The sequence below is a fragment of the Micrasema longulum genome, unplaced genomic scaffold, assembly GCF_059751315.1.
Source record: "Micrasema longulum isolate JH-2025_06_02 unplaced genomic scaffold, ASM5975131v1 h1tg001351l, whole genome shotgun sequence".
Taxonomy (NCBI): domain Eukaryota; kingdom Metazoa; phylum Arthropoda; class Insecta; order Trichoptera; family Brachycentridae; genus Micrasema; species Micrasema longulum.
The window spans coordinates 206,536-227,412 of NW_028278537.1; the positions used below are offsets into that span (position 1 = coordinate 206,536).

Below are 20,877 nucleotides of genomic sequence, written 5' to 3' on the forward strand. Positions count from 1 at the left end.
AAGACCTTCGCCAGCCCTTGGATTCAACTTCTGGACTTCTCACCTTACGGACCCTGACCACGGCGCTCTCTTGGTATTAAAATTCCTTTTCAGGACTACTAGTCAAATCGGCTTTTCGCTGCAGTGAACCGGTGCTTGTGCTTCGCCCTTCGGTTCCCGCCGCCAGTGAAATTAAGTGTGTGCTTCGTTCTTCGGTTTCCGCTGCCTTACAAACAGCGGAAGGGATGACCTCGTGAAGAGTGCTGGGCTCCCTAACTCATCGGTAGCGCGTCAGCTACAACTCTCATACATAAATATTGTCTATGTAAGCTCAACACCCCGCCGTACGAGCCAGAAAAATAAAAAAAAAGGATTTTTGGCATTTTCGTTTGAATGGGACAAGCCGCATGATTCAACTACCAGCCAGGCGTGACGTTTAGAATTGAAACAAAAATGCCTACTTGTGCCATGAAAACGTGTTAAAACCTTACGGATTAACATTGTAAAAAAATTGAGTAGCTTTTCATTGGTAAATATTTGTTTAAAAGTGATTAACAAAGCTTAAAATAATTATTATTCAAATAGAATTATTATTTTTTTGTCAACCTCAAACTATAAAAGGGTACTCGCAATGGTTTGCCTTTGACCTAATAAAGCTCAGTCAAAATCAAGTGAGGGTTATCACTAGAGCCCGCCCAGAGCACTGCAGATTAAACAAACACCTTGCTAGAATGAACCTTCCCGAAACTTCTCGATGTAAGTTCTGCAGTGACGATGAGGAAACACCTATACACATTCTATGTGAATTTCCTAATCTAATAGCCCGATAATTTACGGATCTGGGCTTGGAGGGGATGATTTAGCAAAATGTAAACTCTCGCCTTCCAGACAGTAGCCAGGCTCTTTATAGACCTGGGCTTGGATGGGGAGATTTGGCAAAATGTAAACTCTCGCCTTCCACACAACAGGCAGGCTCTTTATAGACCTGGGCTTAGAGGGCTAGAACTATTCACAATAGATATTCACAGGTTGCAGTGACGTCAGAAGCTTGAATAGCACTGATCTCCCACATCTAAGAATAAGAATAACACATCAAACTACGCCTAGGCGTTAGCAGGCCGTTAGCGGCGCAATTGCGAAGCTCTTCTTAGTTACAGTGATGGACAGATAGGAATACGTTTTTAAAATATAATAAACGTGAGTTAATATTTATTTATTTATACCAAAAACGAATCTTGATTGAAGTTAAAATACAAACTTTTTTATGAACCAAAAATGATATGACTTTTGGTAGCATATACTCGTACATGCTCGTTGAACGCAACCCTGGGCCGAGATTAGGACAACTATCTTCATCGATATATACTGAGATGGTATAAACTATAGTCCTTAAAATATAGCTGATTAAAATGACAGCTGCCAAACTAATGTGACTAGTGATAGGAAAGTAATGATCACTGACCATGAACCGATCAAATCGATTTTATCAGTTTTTTCATGCAAACATAAAACTTTGTTTCCGAAAATTGATATAAAAACGCAAAAGCAAGCCTATTATAGTGTGCTTAAGACAATTATTCACCATAACATAAGACATTTGTACTTTTATTTTATGGACAACATCAAATGAATTATTTTTTATTCGATCGATTTACATTGATCAATTTGTCCGATCTCTAACATTTTTGCAAAATGATGTAATCTTGTAAGAACGTCGTTAATAATTAGGTTTAGTTTAACAATGTTTGAGTATTTTTTCCAAATGCTTGCAGACTGGCTGGATTTCCTCCCTAGGGAGTTGTTCATATTTAAATTTATTTCAACAGAGAGGGAAAACATGTTTAGAAGATATTCTCACGATGCATGAATTTGCAAAATTGTTTCTAAATCCAATTACTACTTACCGACTTCAGCACACGTAGCTCAATAAACACACCTAATAAACCAGATTAACGCTGATTAAGCTTTTAAATCGTCAGAGAGGTTGTTTGACAGTGCAACGATGACATAACAATGGCGGATTGACAGCCGTATTTCACTCTGCTGACCCAAACGTTAAGATGGGTCCGTATGCTCCGGTGTCCGTATGCCCCTGGGTTCCCTTGTACCAGAAAGGCGTTTTCTAGTATCAGAAAGTTCCAAACAAGAAAAGCAGACTTATTAAGCCAGGAGAGCCCTAAGAAGGTGTCTTTACCAGAGAGAACCAAAAAGATAGGTAAGCAAAATGGTAGAAGACGACTTGAGTTACTCTGCCTTCTGGAGCTAGAAATCTGCTTTATAAAGGCCAAAATTAAGGGGGGGGTGACAAATTTAGGGGTCTCACGGGGAGTAGGGTAACCGCGGTGGCCCTTGCGTTTGAATGCGAGAGTATGCAAACCTACTGCACATGTTGGAGAAGTCGTTAATACGTAACTATTTTGTAAGAGTAGGATAGCAAAATGCGAAAAAATGTATTGGAATTAAAGCGGGTGCTCTATAACCCGTTTTATCAAATATGTGAATCCACTGACAAACAAGACTTTTATGAATCTGTTTGCTCTCCTGTGAGATGAATTATTAGTCAATAAGCCCATTTTTACCGTGTACCCTTCATAAAGTAATGGAAATAATCGTAAATATTAGCTGATATATAAATGTAATATATTTATATGTACATTTTAAAAATCACAATACCATTAACAAATAATACATGGACGTGCCCTATAAAGTTTAGAGAATTGGTGGAATGATGTTGAGGTTATTGTATTTGCGGCTCATAGGAACGTTTTAACGTTCAGACGGCACCAAAAACGTGACTAATAGCGCCATTAAAAAAAAATATTACAAATTATAAAACATTGTCTCACGGGGCAAACAGACAGTCGCAAAACGGGGCAACGGACCCCATACTTTGTAAGGATTTTTTTAATGATTTATTTTCGTTTTTGGTTAAGATTTGGTCCGTAATAGACCAAGGATGTCTTATTGCTGCTCTTGGGATAATTAGGCGATGCAAGCAGCCACAACGGCTCTAAAACTTCACAAAATGCCTCTTCAGATAGAAGCGACCACATATGTGGTGCCAAGGAATACACTCCGTAGGCGAGTGGTAACTGATCAAAATATGCCAAAATTGAGAGGCCACACTACTGGGGTGTAGATAACGAGATCGAAATGGTGAAATACTTAATACATCTGGATAAAATCGGGTAAGGCTTTCTACTTTCGGGATTTGCGCCAGCTTGTTTATCGTTTTGTTTTGGTGAACGAAATCAGATATCCATTTAATAATGATGATCAGATGGCTGGAGAAGACTGGTGCAGGGATTTCGGTACGTGTTTCTGAAATGATGTGTGCTGTGTGCTGTGTGCTATGTGCTGTGTGCTGTGTGTTGTGTGCTGTGTGCTGTGTGCTGTGTGCTGTGTGCTGTGTGCTGTGTGCTGTGTGCTGTGTGCTGTGTGCTGTGTGCTGTGTGCTGTGTGCTGTGTGCTGTGTGCTGTGTGCTGTGTGCTGTGTGCTGTGTGCTGTGTGCTGTGTGCTGTGTGCTGTGTGCTGTGTGCTGTGTGCTGTGTGCTGTGTGCTGTGTGCTGTGTGCTGTGTGCTGTGTGCTGTGTGCTGTGTGCTGTGTGCTGTGTGCTGTGTGCTGTGTGCTGTGTGCTGTGTGCTGTGTGCTGTGTGCTGTGTGCTGTGTGCTGTGTGCTGTGTACTGTGTGCTGTGTGTTGCAAAATAATTAACGTGCGCTGTGGCTGCTAAAGTTTATTTTATTTTATTTATTTCGAATACAAACAGATGTACAGGTTAAATTAATATTTTTTAAAAAAAACTTTGTTAAATGTATACATAGTAGAGCCTGCCATCCAATTATATGTATTTACTAAATAATACTGTAATAAAGCGACGACGGCTTGAAGTTTAAACTATATAAATAATAAATATACCACGTGTAAAAATGTGTTAAAATATGGACAAAATAAGGAGATAGTGGAAAGGAAAATAAGTAAATTGATAAGGAGTGGTAAAGGATGATTGAAGGAAAGTAAGAGTAGAAAATTGTATTTGATTTAATGATTAAATGAATTATGAATGAAGAGCATGAATCAAGCCTATTAATTCTCTTCTGTACATATTGTATGGAGTGTTAAATATATCAAGACTATTAAATTTTTTGTTAAATGTTTCACATATACGAGGGATCGTAGAATGTTTCCGATGATCAGTTTTAATTTTACCAATATAGAAAATATCAGAGAGTCTAGTTGGCCTGGAGGGGACACGGTAAGCAAGTAGATTAATGAGTTCCGGGGAATCGAATTTGCTATTTACAATTTTATAAAGCAGGATTTGATCAAACATATCTCTTCTGTGAGCTAAAGAATCAAGGTTATAAAATTTTAATGAAGCTAAATAATTTGGAAAATGCAAATGAAATTTGTATTCTAGTTTTTTCAGGAATTTTTTTTGAACACTCTCGATTCTATTAATATTTAATTTATAAACAGGAGACCAGATAGCAGTGCAATATTCAAGATGGGGGCGTACGTATGTGATAACCCCTCCAAGATGATGACGGAACTACCCTCCCGTGCCCGTTGCTCCCGCGGCCATCGCACCATTGTATACTGCAGCTTCTTCTTTTACGCCTTAACCCAATGCTCTTGTGCCCACTGCACCACCGTGTATCTCTCCATTGCTCACTTCTACTTCACCACTACCGTCTTTATAAGTGTCTACTGCACCAAAAAATGTATTTCATTACATTACATTACATTTTTTTTTTGCACCACAACAGGCCAGGAGGCCTAATTACAGTGGTGAATTACATCACAGAGCACCCTGGCTTGAGAAAAATCACAGCTTTATTTTTTTGTGTTCTCACCGGGAATCGAACCCGGAACCTTCCGTGAGTGAGTCAAGCGTCTTGACCACTACACCACGGAGGCCGCCAATCATTTGATCATATCAGCCCTCGACCAAGAACTTTTAGAGGCACCGGCGTATTCGGAAGGGGGTGCAAGAAGACTTAATCAAATATTTCAACGTCAAAAGATTTCATTTTGAAAGTCTAAAATAAAAAAGAGCCCGCAAAGACAAGGAAAATTAAAACAAACAAAAAAACTGCCGCAGTACACAATCTCGATCTGAATTTTAAGCATCCTGTAGGAAGCGCTACTTTGATGAAGAGGATGGGTGCAGTGAACTAACTGTTGAAATTGGTGTCATCGAAAGTGTGACGCTAATGGAAAAGACCCAAATTTCGGGTGCATTCAATGTGAAAACGATGACTAAAATGTCATATCCGTTTGCCCCGTGTCAAGGAGCAAACAGGCGTTTGCTTCTTTTTTATTTTTTTAAATATTTTGTAGTAGTCATTAAGTTTATGTGTGAAATAAACATTTTATGTGATGCTGTAATAGCTTACTTAATTTTTAGTACATATTATTTATATTTTTAACAATAAATTGCCGTGTGCATAACAAAAAACCTTTAGACGGTCCGTTTGCCCCTGGGTATATTTAAAAAAAATAATTTAACAAAAAAAATGTATTTACTTGTACTAAAACAAAAAAAAATTGAATAAATAAAATAAAACTAGGATTTACTATGTTTTTTTTACTAATTTTTTTACTGTGTTTACTACCTTTTTCTGAAAATATTGTTTTCAATTTATTTTTTCTTTGTGTTGTTTTAATATTTTTATGGTCAGAACGGGTTGAGAAGGGAAGAGAGTCAATGCAACTTTATATAAATGTTTAATTTTATGTTATAAAAGCCGTGAAACCCTTACTACGGCACTTAATTCACTCGTTTGGTTGTTAGTTATCAAGTCAGCAACTCTCGCGTCCATTACCGATTCCATATTATATTACTCAACATGCAATAAATACACATCGGAGCTTAACGTCGTTTTTTTCTGTTACCTCCAACTGGGGTAGGAGCTGCCTGCATCCATGGCACTTCACGGCACAAGAACAACTAACAACTTGGGAGTTTTACAAAAATTTCTTTACCTTCCCTGCTTGAAGATGATTCCTTGCTGGCTTTATTTTTCCTCTTTCCGGCGGATTCCGAGGATTTTGGCTTAGAAGAATCAGAATCAAGATCATCTTCTTGCCCGAAACTTGACATCAGCTCTAATTGTTTCGCTACCAAACCTTTGTCCATGTGTTTAGGAATGGAAGATGGACCACGAACCTTGAATTTCCATAAAAGGTTTTCCACTAAAAAAAAAGTTTAGATTGCTCATAAAATCAATTGAAACGAATAATCTTTTTGAGAAATAAACATAGTATATAAAGAGCTTAAGACCAGTCTTCGGCTGGTTCAAGTGTTCAGTTCAACATTCACCAATCTGCAAATGTTTTTAACATATTTACATTTATTGGGCATGCATAGACAAGATGAAAATTGTCCGCCAGAGTCGATCTTAATAGATCTTTTGGCGCTAGGATAGAATATAATGTTGTACCAGTATAATGTTGCAATGGATCCCTGGACTTTGAATTTACGGACACGTATTTTGACTTGGCAATGCACTGCACTTGCTTATACTAAGGAACAGCCTCTGGTCACAAGGAATCTCAGGATATACACTTGTGACATTCTATTCCCTCTGCCTACCCCATCGAGGAAAGCCGTGATGGTAACAGTAGTATAATATGAGGATAGAAAATAAATAGTAGAGCTACTTACGATGCTCGTGTTCGTAACGTTTGAAGTGTTCAACATTAGTCATGGAGCAATCGGATGCATATTTGCAATCAATTTCATTTCGCGTTCCTGTAACAAAATATTGTTAATAAATATTTCAACAGTGGTGGCAAATTCTATTAAGAAGGCTATTTTTCATTTTATGAACGAACAACGAAACATAATATTGAAAAACATAAATATTTACATAAAATAAGACTGATATTTCTCATCAATTTCATGTAAACACAATAAAATATATATTTAAAAATATATATATTAATTCATAACAAAACAATCTCGGGTCGACAATATCAATCTCCGGGCTAGTTGATCTGCACATTACTTATTTATTTAAAAAGCCTGCATCACAAAATGAAACTTCAACAATATTCTTTACCTTCCCTGCTTGAAAATGATTCCTTGCTGACTTTAGGTTTCCCCTTCTTGGCAGGTCCTGAGGCTTTTGGCTTAGAAGAATCAGAATCATCTTCATTCTCGGAACTTGACAAAACCTCTGATTGTTTCTTTGCGAAACCTGTTTTTAAGTTTTGGGTTCCTAAAATCATGGCCATTAGAGTATTTACTTTGATATTACACAAAAAGCAAAAACATCATACCGTTAATCTTAAACAAATATAAAAAGGTAATTTAATTTTCTTTTACTATTCTTCTTTTTCTTTCTGGCTGTACGGGTCAGCCCTGCTAGTCCTCTGTAAACACGTTGGACTAGGAAATGTTTGGATTTTTTACGACCGGTTGTCACCTGACGCCGAAAAAGTGACCGGTGACCCCTCTCGCTAACTGGGGCTCAGGCCTTGGGCAAGGGATCGCGTTATACCCCGCAATACTGGGTCCTCATCCAAACTTAGCAACCTAAACCCTCCGGTCTACTGAAGTGAAAGGTGCCCATCCCCGCATTGTGGACGCGCTGAATGAAAATCACTCCAGTGAGAACTAAGAAGGGGACTCAGTCCCCCAGGAGTCGGGTTAATGGTCTCGTCGAGGCGTGACCGGCAAATAATTGAAATTGAAAGAACCACTATTCTTTCTTGTTCTTAAGAGTACAGCGAAAAAGTTTTACAATTTACATTTAAACATTAATAGGCTTAAAAAACAAGTTGTGGTATTCTCTGGATTGTGAGAAATCCACCAAATAACATTCAGATGGCAGCCCAAGAACAATAAAATATTGCAGTTAACTGTAACCACTATTTTAATTTAGCCTAAGATTCAACAATGCAGCTGACTCTACGGGGATTAAATTATCTCAAAATATTGTAGAAATGCCTCACCTGATCCAGACATTTTCTCTTTGGCTTTTTTGCCTTTTCCACTTGGTCCTGAAGCAGATTGATCTTTTCCTCCTGGACCAGTATTTTGCTCAGAAAGAGAATGCTGAATTTCATTGTCTATCATAATATTGAGCTGTTCTTCTATCTTATCATTTTGAAGATGGGTCGGAATATTGTATGAACCAAATCCCCGGTATTTCAACAATATATCTTCCACTGAAATCACATAACAAATTAACATTATCATTTGAAGTACCCGAAAAGAGTTTGTTAAGTTAGAAGGTTGAGTAACAACATATATAAACGTGTGTTCCATATAAAAAATAGCATTAATGAGGAAGTTCGATGTTTTTTTTTTAAATCATGCAAAGGAACTGATGAAAGGGTGCTCGCAAAGTTTTGCTTTTGACCAAATAAAACTCAGCCGAAATCAAGTGAGGGTTATCACTAGAGCTCTTACAGGGCACTGCAGATTGAACAAACACCTTGCTAAAATGAACCTTCCCGAAACTTCTAGATGTAAGTTCTGCAGTGCGGGTGAGGAAACACCTATCCACATTCTATTTGGAATTCTATTCATCCTATGCGGTCTCAATTTGTAACGAACACTGTATTCCTTCACTGTCATACTTGAAAATTAGGAAAAGGTGATTGTGCTGACCATGTGTATTTGATTGATCACAAATTGACAATACTGCTGAGGGGTACAACGAAAGCTTGATGTATGGAAAAACACCAAAGCGGTGTTTACCAATAAAACCATTGGCAAAAATAAGTAACTAATAAAATTGGGTTTTAACTAAGGATGCCGATAGTGATAAATAATCATGCACGTGCGTTTTGGTAAATTTTGAAAGCTAAAGTAAATTCCTTGCAACTAGCCACGGTTAAATAATTGGGTTTTTGCACTTATTACAGAGGTAATAAAACACGACTCTGTCCAGCGGAGTAAACCCTGAAATTCTTCCAAGGGACCGGACTTAATCCTACCCCATCATAAAATGTAAAATCCCATCTCCGGAACGTGAGAAACCTTGCCCGGATTATCTGCGTACAGAAAGATGCATAGGGCACTAACGCGGTCGACAGATATTCCGGTCACTCATATGTATGGAGGCAAGATGGTCAGTTTTACGCTTCAGGTTCCAATCAAGGAACGATAAAAACATTGCAGCGTAGAATTAAATATAAAAATCAATATTTCACATCTTCCTTGCCGGGAATCGAACCCGACGTTTTATTCGACATGTATATCTGTATTCATCCTCATTTCTCTATCTGCACTTGGTGGTGCATATAGCACCGGATCAGTTCGTTAAGTGATTCCCATTTACATAGAAGGTAAGGCGATCAGCTTTACGCTTCAGGTTCCGGTCCAGGAACCTCTATCAACCATCAACCACGAGGCGAAATTATAAATAAATTATATCTTAATATCCATGTTTGTATTTAAGTTGATTTAATTAAATTAATGTAAGTTAATTATAAGTATTATTATAGTTTTGTTAGATATAAGTTAAGATGTAAGATTTGTGTAGTAATAAGGGTTGAAAAGGACAACATTCTAATTGTGCTATATGTGTGAAGGGGAAAGGAGACAGACACAATCGGGTGGTTCTATAAAATGGGCCACAGCCCTTACATTTTTTAGTCGAGGGAAGTTAGTCGAGTGGTAGTTGTGAGTCAGTGGTGAGTAATCGTAAGCAGTCGGGTGTCAACACACAGAGAAGAAAGTCGCGAAACTCGTCGCGGGACAAGTACTCGGACTTGTCCCAGCCCTTCGTTTGATCTCCGAAGTTCTCTGGCCCAATCTGCCAGCATTCACCACGTGGCCGCCTGCAGCTATGCCCAAGGCATCCGCCTACCGCCAGCGAAGGAATCATCTCCGCGCCTCTTGCCGCCGCAAACAACTCCGCCTGCAACACACAGCTCCACGCGTCGTCTACAGACACGACGCCGCCTACGCGCTGACCGCGCGTCCTCGCCGCAGCTAGATGCTGCCGCCTTGGCTACCCACGCTACACCTGGCAGCTGGAAGCTGCTGCCTCCAGATCGTTTTTCGGTAATATTAAGTTTAGTTATAAGTCCGTAATTTTAAGAATTAATTTAAGACATAGGTTAAAAATATTTTCGTTAATTATAGGGATTGTTATCCTTTAATTGTTAAAAACTATAAAACCTACATAGAATCTTTTATCAAGCACTCTTTCATTATTATATACCCCTTCCTCTCAACATAATATTACAAGGCAATCTAATTAATTTTTACTAAATTCGTAGAACGTAGAACTAATATTGACTCCATATACATGTTCGGCATACTAAATGGTATAATCGATGGTCCATCATTGGCGGCCTCCGTGGTGTAGTGGTCAAGACGCTTGACTCACGCACGGAAGGTTCCGGGTTCGATTCCCGGTGAGAACACAAAAATTAAAAATATGATTTTTCTCAAGCCTGGTTGTTCTGTAATGTAATTCACCACTGTAATTGGGCCTCCTGGCCTGTTGTGGTGCATAAATAAAAAATAAAATTAATTACTGGGACAAGTAAATTTCAATATTCCGACTCGTAGATTGAGAAACAATGAAGTACTGTTCATCGATCAGCATAGAACAAACTATGGCCTAAATTCTCCAAAGATCTGGACTTTTTTGGTTTAAGTTTACTTCGATTTAAACGAGCACTAAATAAATAGTCCAGATCTTGTCTCGATGTCCCTTATGTTTGTCAATGCTTCTTTTCTTTTTTTGAATGTTTTAAACTATTCTTTTATTGTAATATTTAAACCTTATCAATTGTATTCATGGACAATGTCCGTTAAGAAATAAATAAATTCTTTTAATAATTAAGATTAACGATAGAATGAAATAAAAAACAGGAAATCCCATATTTCTACTGTGTCAAGCTTTTAAAGTTTCTTAATTTTGCTATTTCCGTGGTTTGATTGTAAAGAAATATTAAATTTTCGTTTAATCAGTTTTTAAAAAAATGATATTGACATGCGAAACTGAAGAAAGACACAATTCTTTATGAACAGTTTCGGGAAAGGGGTGGATGCTTTCATTCTGTGTGAATGTGATGATGTAACATCGTAAAAGGAGCCCCATTCTCGAGGGACCTCTGGTTAAACCTGAGAATGTTAAAGAGCTCACCCTTTACCTAATAGCCTGATGCTTTAGGGATCTGGGCTCGGAGGGGGAGATTCATCAAAATGTAAACTCTCGCTTTCCACACAGTAGCCAGGCTCTTTATAGACCTGGGCTTGGAAGGCGAGAACTATTCACGGGGACCCGTCACAATAGATCTTCACAGATCGCAGCGACGTCAGGAGCTTGCATAGTACTGACACCCACCACAAGAATAAGAATGTATGTATAAAATAGCACCAATCAAGAAGTTCAGTCGCTTTATTTTCTTTTTCTAATAGACAAGCCAAGAAAACAAATGTTTTTATGTATTGCACTTTCTTTGCCACAATTTAAATTTTTTTGTTTTGTAAAATAATGCAAGAAACGTTTATTCTCTCGGGCTTATTAAATTGCTCTAAATTCGCTACAGTAATGTCGAACTGAGACATTAGGTAATATCCCATACACGTCCGTAGGTTTTTTGATTTCATAATCGCCCTAGCTTGTCGAAAATTGTTGATAACTTATTCAATGAGAGAACTCCAATTTTTGACAGCTTTAGGAGGAACATTTAAACCCTGTTTTTTTAATGCTTCATAAATATATATATATTTTTTAATATACATTATAAAGTAATGCCTAGTAGAAGAAGACCCGTGCTAAGGTACACTAACATATCATATGTTCATTTATATATCTCCATATACATACGCACACACACGTGCACCCTTATAAACATTCATACACATACACACATACTGTTACGGACGTCAATACGAAAAGCGGCCCTTGTAGGGACCGCCACCGCGCTAGACTAAGTGTAAAGCTAGGGTTTCCTAGGACAGCGGTGCCCGTATTTTAACGGCCGTAGTGAACGGTGATGCAATGGACAGCCGTCGTAAAGGTGACTAGAGTGTGGTTTTCTAGGAAAACGGTGTTATCAACACCATTTAACACCGTTTTCCTAGGAAACCACTCTCTAATCACCTTTACGACGGCTGTCCACTGCATCACCGTTCACTACGGCCGTTAAAATACGGGCACCGCTGTCCTAGGAAACCCTAGCTTTAGAGTTAGGGATCTCGGTATGTGTTCGAAATGAGCTGCCTCTCCAATAAAGACTAGTATTTGTCACATTCGGAGGTAGCCTTTTCCATACCAATGCATTTAGAATAAGCATCTTGTATCTTTAAGTGGCGAAATGGAGTTCCGAGGGTTGCCCTCACACCCCCATAGTCTATGGTGAGTCATGGCTTTGGGATGGGTTGTATTGTCCCCGATATACGGGGTGCCTCATAGGTCTTTTGATGGTGGGCAAATATATATTTATATTTTTTTATTTACTTATTTGGTTATCTTTTAAAGAAATATTATAAAAGAAAGAAGTTTTTTTTTTTAATACATTTTAAATTTAAGAAATCCAAAACGTATTTTTTTTTTTAATTTTTACCTCTTTTCTCCGTATATCAGGGGACGGGAGGGGTTGGGTAAATGATGGATATTGGTCCTAGTTTGTAAATTAGTTTAAGTATATTTTTGAATGTTCATTGTTTCGCGCTGCGCTGCCACCGCTAGAATGCCGTTAGAACTGGAGGGGGGAAGCCTATATACGTGGAGGGAGGGAGACAGACAGAGATTCCTCACATTGATACCATCACTAATAAGGCAATGAAATGTCTTGGATATTTGCAGCGAACTGTAAAAAAATTTTATTCCATCACTACCTTGGTTAGAATTTGGAAGTTATTTACTGCCTTGGTTAGAAGTAATTTAGAATTCAATTCAACAATTTGGTCACCTTATTGCAATGTTCATATTTTAAAGTTAGAAAGAGTACAATGTAAATTCCTTAGATTCATCAATTACAAACTTAATATACCCACTGAAAATAGTAATTATGATAATTTATTATCTACACTAAATATGTCAACTCTTTGTAAAAGATTTATTAAATTTATATAAAATAGCAAATGGCGTATTGGACGTCCCGGAATTAACTAGTGTTATCAGCTTGAAAGTACCAGTTCGAAATACACGGCAGCTAACGTTATTTTTTTAATCTCCAGGGCTGGTATTCCAAACGAAATTATAGCGCGGTATAGCGCGTTTTTACGTACTAAATACGCATTATAGCGCGCTGTAAACGCGTTCGGAATACCAGCCCTGGGCTGGTATTCCAAACGAAATTATAGCGCGGTATAGCGCGTTTTTACGTACTAAATACGCATTATAGCGCGCTGTAAACGCGTTCGGAATACCAGCCCTGGCAGTCACAATTATTATTACAATTCACCAATACCTAGACTACACCGGCTAGGTAATGAGTATGGCGACGTTGATATATTTCGTCTGTCTTTATATAAATATAGGTTAAGTATTCAAAAGGTTATAAATTAATTTGTATAAAATTTCTTAATATTGTTCTTTATTTACTATTTTTTTTCTCATGTATCTCTATAATAATGTATAAACTTATATGTATGTATATGTATGCGTGTATGTTTTCATATGTGAATTTATTAAATATTTTTCTATGTACCATATACCTATGTTGGTACATTTCCTGATTTTTACTTATTATTGTATCTTTTAGCTTTTCTTATGTTATCTTTAATTTTAACTAAATTTACAAACTCATGTTTCACTGCTGCACTTGAATGTAATTTCTAAAATATGTAAAAGCCCGTAGGGCGTGTAAATTAATAAATAAATAAAATATATTTTTATAACAGTGCAAACTTACAGTGAGGGTGCAAATTGGATTGTAAGTGTGCGACCTTAAGACTTTTGCACATTTCACTCTTCGTGCACTTGGGGATTTTCATCTCATCTGCAAAAAAAGTACAATTAAAAAACATAATTTTATGTTATTTTAATTTCTGTTATTTTGTTTTATTTAAATTTACGGACAATGTCCAATTTAAACAAATTATATCGCAAAACAATAAAAAGGCAGTAACAAATAATAGAAGCGATACAACAAAGAAAAGCAAAGACAAGTTAATACATTAGACAGGCATTATGGAATCCAGGTTCATTCTAAAAATATACAGTCAATTTATTGGGAATATTTCTTCAGTCTTATTGTAAAAAAACTCAATTTACAATCAAAATCATTTTGATCTTGATTTTCATTTACAAATCTCATCATTCTGGGTAGAGGCGCATGGAAACCATAATTAGTCTTATGATGACCGAGGAACCGAATTTCATTATTTCTGAGTCCACGTGAAGGAACATTAAGAGATATTTGTTGGAGAATAGTCGGGACATCGAATAAACTATTAAATCTACATTAAATCGACGATGTGAGAGACTGGATATATTCAGGAAAAGTTCCATGTCGGTATACGAATAGTGATATCTTGTGATTTCTTACTTTATATGCAATTTTTCTTATAAATTTATGCTGAACTGATTCGATGCGATTTATATGAGTAACATATTAAGGAGACCATATTACGGAGGCGTGTTCAAGAATGGGACGAACCAATGAGCAGTAAAGTGTTTTTAGAGTTAATATGTTTTCAAAATCGGATGTAGACCTATTAACAAATCCAAAGAATTTAAGAGATTTTTTAATGATATGGTCAATGTCATAATTATCAGATCAGTCCATAAGTTTGTTAAGTGCTAACCTTTTGCCTTTTGTTATATTCAAAACTAGCTCAAACCCTTGTTAGATAATTGCCATCTCCCACACCTTAATAACTTATATGGTATCGTAACTATTTTATTTTTGATCTTTAGCTTGACATTTTATTTTAGCCAAGGGTTATTTATTAGTCGTAGTCTCTACTCATTTGACGATTTATATCTAAAGTCTATACGCGTCTAATATTTTACCTATCTTAATGCTCCACCTGCAAGGGGCGGATGTCCCAAGGGCAATATTGTCTTTTTGGATTGACTATTTAGATACACCTTGCGATGCTCCAAACTGAACCTTTCTTAAATTAACCTATTATAATCCCCTCCATTTACTGAAAATGCACACTTTATAACCCAATACATTGGTTCCAGGAGGACACATTGAAATTAGATTCCTAACTTAGTACGTCGTGACTACGACAATTTATTATTAAATGTAAACTTGAATATTATTAAATTATAAGTACAGTAAACCCAACGAGTGTAGTTGGACACATCTTGTTCTCTTCAAAAGTGAACTAAATAAAACAATACCATCTTCGAAGCTGCCTTTTATTGACTACTGGAGGGCGATTCAATTACTCATTACAAAGTGCCCCTCAACACCTTACACGGCACATAACAAGTTCGTGCGCATTTTTCAATGCATTTTTTATTTGAACTGAAAAATACATCATTGGAAAGCTTCATTTCTTAACTATTTTTCAACATAATCACCAGATTTTTCAAAGCATTTTTGCTGACGACTAATCCACTTTTGGAATCCAGCTTCAAAGAAGCCCACCGCCAGTCCGTGGAGGAATTTGGTGACCGTTTCCTGCGCTCTTTCATGAGTCTCGAAACGCTGTCCACCCAAGTGTTGCTTTAATTTTGGAAACAAGTGAACAAGTGACTCAAAAGGGACATAAGTGGAAAGCAATTTTCCACTGTGAAGGAGGTAAAACAAAAATCGCTGGAAGGCCTAAAAAACATCCAGATAAGTGAATTCATTTTTTTTTTGAAATACGGAAGGATCGTTTGCAAATGTGCGTTGTGTTCAAGGGAGAATATTTGAAAAGTGATCAAAACTTGGTGCAAAATATCAAAAATAAAGAAGTTATGACGAAACTCCCGTTTTTTTTGGGTCCCCCCTCGTACACACGTAACGTTGCCATACGCCATGCCAAGCGCAATAATGAGTATTGAGTTTGATTACAAAGCATGAAAAATAATCACTTAAGGGACGACAAAAAGCACAAACTACAACAAAAATTAGTAATATCTTAACAAGTAAATATTGTTTTATTCTAAATATGAGGCAGTGCCTTATGGACCGAAATTTTTGACCTGTGATGCTAAAAGGAAAATTTCTGTGAGAATGGCGATTTTTTTAAACTTAACAGTGCCCTATGGATTGAAATGAGGTGGTGCGCTATGGACGAAATAATAAAATATTAATTATAAAGTGATTTAACGGCCATTTACAAAAATTAAATGTTTTCTATGGAGTTATCATTATTATTCCCTTTTCGCACCTTATGGTGAAGAGGGCACTGCATTGGTACAGTACAGTGTATCTTAATCATTTTTGTTACATGTAGGTAAGATGATCAGTCTTACGCCAGTCCAGGGACTATGAAAAATATTCAGATAAGTGAATTCATTTTTTTTTTTGAAATACGGAAGGATCTTTTGCAGATGTGCGTTGTGTTCAAGGGAGAATATTTGGAAAGTGATCAAAATTTGGTGAAAAATATCAAAAATAAAGAAGTTATGACGAAATTCCCGTTTTTTTTTGGGTCCCCCCTCGTAAACTTGTAAAAAAGCTAACAACTTTTAAAAAGAGCAAATAAAAATGAAAAAAAAAATGTTCGTGATTTACAAAAATGACGCCATCTTAATGTCAGTAAACAGTTTTTACAATTCAACTAACATATATGTAAGAGTAAAGCTAAATCTGTGCGTCCAGGTAAACTAAGTAAAAAAAACAAATAAAAAGTCTCCATGTTCCACCGTAAAATTACCGGTATTTTACTGCGCCTTTTTGCAAATTCATCCATTTTAATAAAAGTATTGAAATTTACAAATATACAGGTGGTAGGTATTACGAATACTTTAAACAGTGTAAATATTATAAAAATATTTTAATATTACATAATGCTACTTCAGGTTTGCCTGCTTAACAAGGCATCAAGTTCTCGGCGTCTTAGACCTCCACTGCTAATTACGTTGGTAGTTCATGTCACAACTACGAGATGCGAACCTGACTTGTGAGGATGCACAGGAGCTGGCAGCCGACCGAGATGCCTGGAGGATCTTTGTGAACACCATATGCTCCAACTAGGTAGCGGACATGGAATGATGATGATGATGATGACTTTTCGTAGGTCAACTATCAAATAATTAGTAAAAAGTTAGTGTAAATACCGCTTTTCCGCTATTTTTATTAAAATGTATTTGATGTTCAAACGTGTATCTTGGAAAATATTGGTACAAAGAAAAAAAAATATGACGATTTTTAAGAAAATTTTATTTTCTCGGACTTTTGTATACTTTTTTCTATAAAACCTTCAGGGCCATAATTATACATAAAAAACTGATTTTATGCACCATTTTTTCAAAATCGCGGCATGAGCGGTGGTCGTTCAAGGTCACAAACTTAAAGTTTTACTTAGGACCCTATGTCATCGATCCTGTTAAGTTTCAAAACATAATAACCTTTTTTATTAAAAAAAGTTAAAAAAGTACATACCGAATGACCTTGAACGTCCCATACTTATAATAAATCTCGACAACCACCTGATGGATCTAAACCTGGTTTTTGCAGTCATGTAAAGTGTCCTAAAACAAAGCTACTCGTATTTGTAATATCTTTGAAAAATAAAAATTAGTACGTCAAATTCGTTTCTTACCGAAAAATACCGTATTTTACCAAAATCTGGTAAAATTCCCGTAAAATACCGCGGTAATTTTACCGACTTGCATTTCTAGGCCTACCACACACTCGCGCGAGTGGCATGGGAAGTAGCGAGGAAAGTAGGCAGAGACGTAGTTTGGCAACATTGCTCGTCAGCCGCACGTCATGCTTCTCGTCGCGCTCATCGCTTCCTATTTTGTCGGTTTTTTGAGCGCGAGTCAAAGGACCGGCAATATGAGCGCTAGTGGCTGGCCACATAATCGCGCGGTCGCAGTACGCATCAAGCGCTCACACAAGACGCGCGAGTCATTTTCGAATGATGTATATTTCTTTGTATGACATTGATATAATTAGCCATACTAAAAATGCACAGTGCGCACGCTGCCACAGTTTCATCGTCCTTTGTATAGCAAAGGCAAATGACAAGTGCGGAGCGTCGCGATTAATTGCGCGAGTTGAGCAGTGTGTGGGCTGAGAGGGCAACATCGGGCGAGAGGGCGGCAGCGCGAGGAGCAAAGAGAGGAGCAACGCAAGGAGCATAGTGTGGCGGGGCTGTTTGATGCGATGAGGATGTTCTTCTATTTTTTCACTGGATGATAAAATTTACTATGAATTATTTAACTATTTATGATAACTTTCACAGCGAAGCCCAGCGCACGACGAATCCAAAAATTCGTATGCAATGTGATGTGATGTTAAAATTTTGTTTATCATCATCATCATCATTCCATGTCCGCTCCCTAGTTGGAGCATATGGTATCCACAAAGAGCCTTCATGCATCTCTATCGACTACCAACTTCTTTACATCCTCCCAAGTCAGATTCTCGTCCCGAAGTTCTGAGATAAACTACCGATGAACAATTAACAGAGGACGTCCAGCACGTCGAGAACCTAATGCCTTGTAAAGTAGGCAAGCGTGGTTAAGGCTCTCATGGCCAAGCCAACCGTATTGCCTCAGCTTGATGACAGTTGTCACAGGAGTTTGCTGCGTCCGTTTTCTTATTACTTCATTCCTCACAAAGTACAACCACCGCAAACCCAAGATTCTTCTGAGACACCTATTCGCAAAACTCCAAATTTCGCTGTTTTGAGCCTAAGTGAGGTACCATGATTCGCATCCGTAGAGGAGAATAGGTGTTATGCAGGCCTTATATAAGCGGCATTTGGTTTTTACTGAGTAAATATCCGATCTTCGGTCAGCCTTCATACTTTTGAATGTGGCACCTACTACTCCTAACCGCACTCCCAGTTATTTTTTAAAGCTGCCATTTTCTGAAACAAATACTCCCAGGTATTTGAAACTCTCGACCCTTTCGAGGATTTGGTTTTTTTTCAGGGGATTTTGAGCATCAAAGCACTAAGTATTACACAGTACATGGGTTTAAGCGATATTGATTTGAAACCTATGCATGCGGAGTACTTATTTAGATTATCCACAGTGACCTGAAGACCCCCGACTGAATCGTCAATAGTTTAACCGCATCATCGGCATACTCTAGGTCGCAGAGTTTTTGAGAGGGGGAGATGGATATTCCTCGATCTAGTGAAATTGACTTCCTAAGGATGAACCTCCATAAGGATTATAAAAAGGAACGGTGCAAGGACGCAACCTTGGTGAACTCCGGTGGTGACCTCAAACCAATCCGTGACGACATCGTTAATTCTGATTAGGCATTCACTACTTTAATGAAGGCTTTAACAAGTTCGATTAGTTTTATAGGCATCCCATATGTTTCGAGTGTAGGTCTATTCGGACTATCAAACGTTTTTTGTAATCTACGAAGCACATAGCCAAGGAACTATTAAGTTCCTTGTTCTCCTGTAGAATTCACCAAATGTTGTGGATCTGATCCACACATGACCTACGAGGTAGGAGATCCGCCTAGTTCTCTCTTGATACTCGCATAATGGGTCCTCAAACTCTTTCCAGTATTAAGTTTGCAAGTACTTTTCCCGGTACACCTAAGTGTAAACGCTTCTAAAAGCGTGATGCCTTGTTCCACATTATCTCTGGTGATGCAACGATAGTTATCACAGTTTGATGGATCACCCTTTTTATGTTTATGATGTTCCAAACTCAAATGCTCTATTTATATAAATCTTCTATCTTGATGTTAAGTAGGTACCATCGGGATGGGTCAAGAGAAGGTTGGGAAAGAAAAGTAATCGGGCAGGAATAAATCGATAAATGCTGTTTTATATTAAATACTATCCTCAACGGAGAAATGGCATGACGATAGTAGTAGCCATATAACTTATTAAAAAAAATAACAGATATTGATATAAAAAAACATTCATCCTCCGAAAATTGTAAAGATGTGGAGTCATATCACTCAATTACTTCGGGAATTACACTAGCTACGTTTTCCACAGAGGGTGGAATACAAACTCTGTTGGCTTATGTATAAATTACTGCACAACTCTGCTCCGGAATATCTAAGGGAACTATGCATTCCAGATGAACTAGCTGACGGGCGTCTTACGCTTGGATCTGCTACGTCTACAGCGAGAGAAAAAGTTATTAACTAAATTCGGTGAACGCGCATTTGCGGTCGCAGGCCCTATGGCATGGAATGCTCTCCCAGCAGAGGCAGAGGTGCGAGGCTGCGAGAGTGAAGTGATGTTTCGGAAAAAACTTAAAACCCACTTGTTCTCTAAATCATTTGAATAAATCAGCAGCATTTGAAAACAAAATAATATTTTTTAAATTAAAATACAAATTTAAAAGCATCGATTAAATTTATTTATCTATAGAATCACTATGCAAAGCGCCCTTGAGGTATTATATTACGAAAAAGGCGCTATATAAGTTTTCCATAATAATAATAATAATGATAAAGTTAAATCGGGTTGTGGTGCGGTGGCTAGTGTCTCGAACTAACGGCTCAAAGGTCCGTGGTTCGAATCCCACTCTACCCCAACTTGATTCCCATTTTCTAATAGTGAGTTATTTACAATTCGTTGAAAATGGCCCCTTAAAATTAAATATTTGGGTAAATCATAAGAACGCAAATATTTATTTAGAAATGTATTTTTTTTTAAGTTATAACTCCATTATCATTCCCCTTTCTGTACCTAGTGGTGCATAGGGCGCTACATTAGTAAACCAAATGTAGCGCACTTGGATCATCTGCTTCAGGTGCCAGTCCAGGGACAAAGGGACATTTTGTAATTTGAACAACCTTTAAAGTCATCATTTCATCATCACAGGAATCGAACCCGGGACCTCGGAATGGTAGAAAATCGCGCCAACCAC

At 37.5% G+C, this 20,877-nt stretch overlaps 1 protein-coding gene across 4 annotated transcripts in view; it reads right to left on the reverse strand.

Moving 5' to 3' along the window:
- The window catches only part of LOC148275744 (uncharacterized), a 154,129-nt gene extending 140,227 nt beyond the window's left edge, over window positions 1-13,902 (reverse strand). For all 4 annotated transcript variants that reach the window (XM_088235261.1, XM_088235259.1, XM_088235260.1 and 1 more), the window contains exons 1-5: window positions 13,817-13,902; window positions 7,943-8,158; window positions 7,048-7,206; window positions 6,651-6,737; window positions 5,969-6,178 (exon numbers count right to left, since the gene is read on the reverse strand). In XM_088235261.1, coding sequence (XP_088091387.1) covers window positions 5,969-6,178; window positions 6,651-6,737; window positions 7,048-7,206; window positions 7,943-8,158; window positions 13,817-13,898 — 754 coding nt within the window. In that variant the 5' untranslated portion in view covers window positions 13,899-13,902. The remainder of the gene's footprint in view (window positions 1-5,968; window positions 6,179-6,650; window positions 6,738-7,047; window positions 7,207-7,942; window positions 8,159-13,816) is intronic.
- Window positions 13,903-20,877: the final 6,975 nt, after the last annotated feature.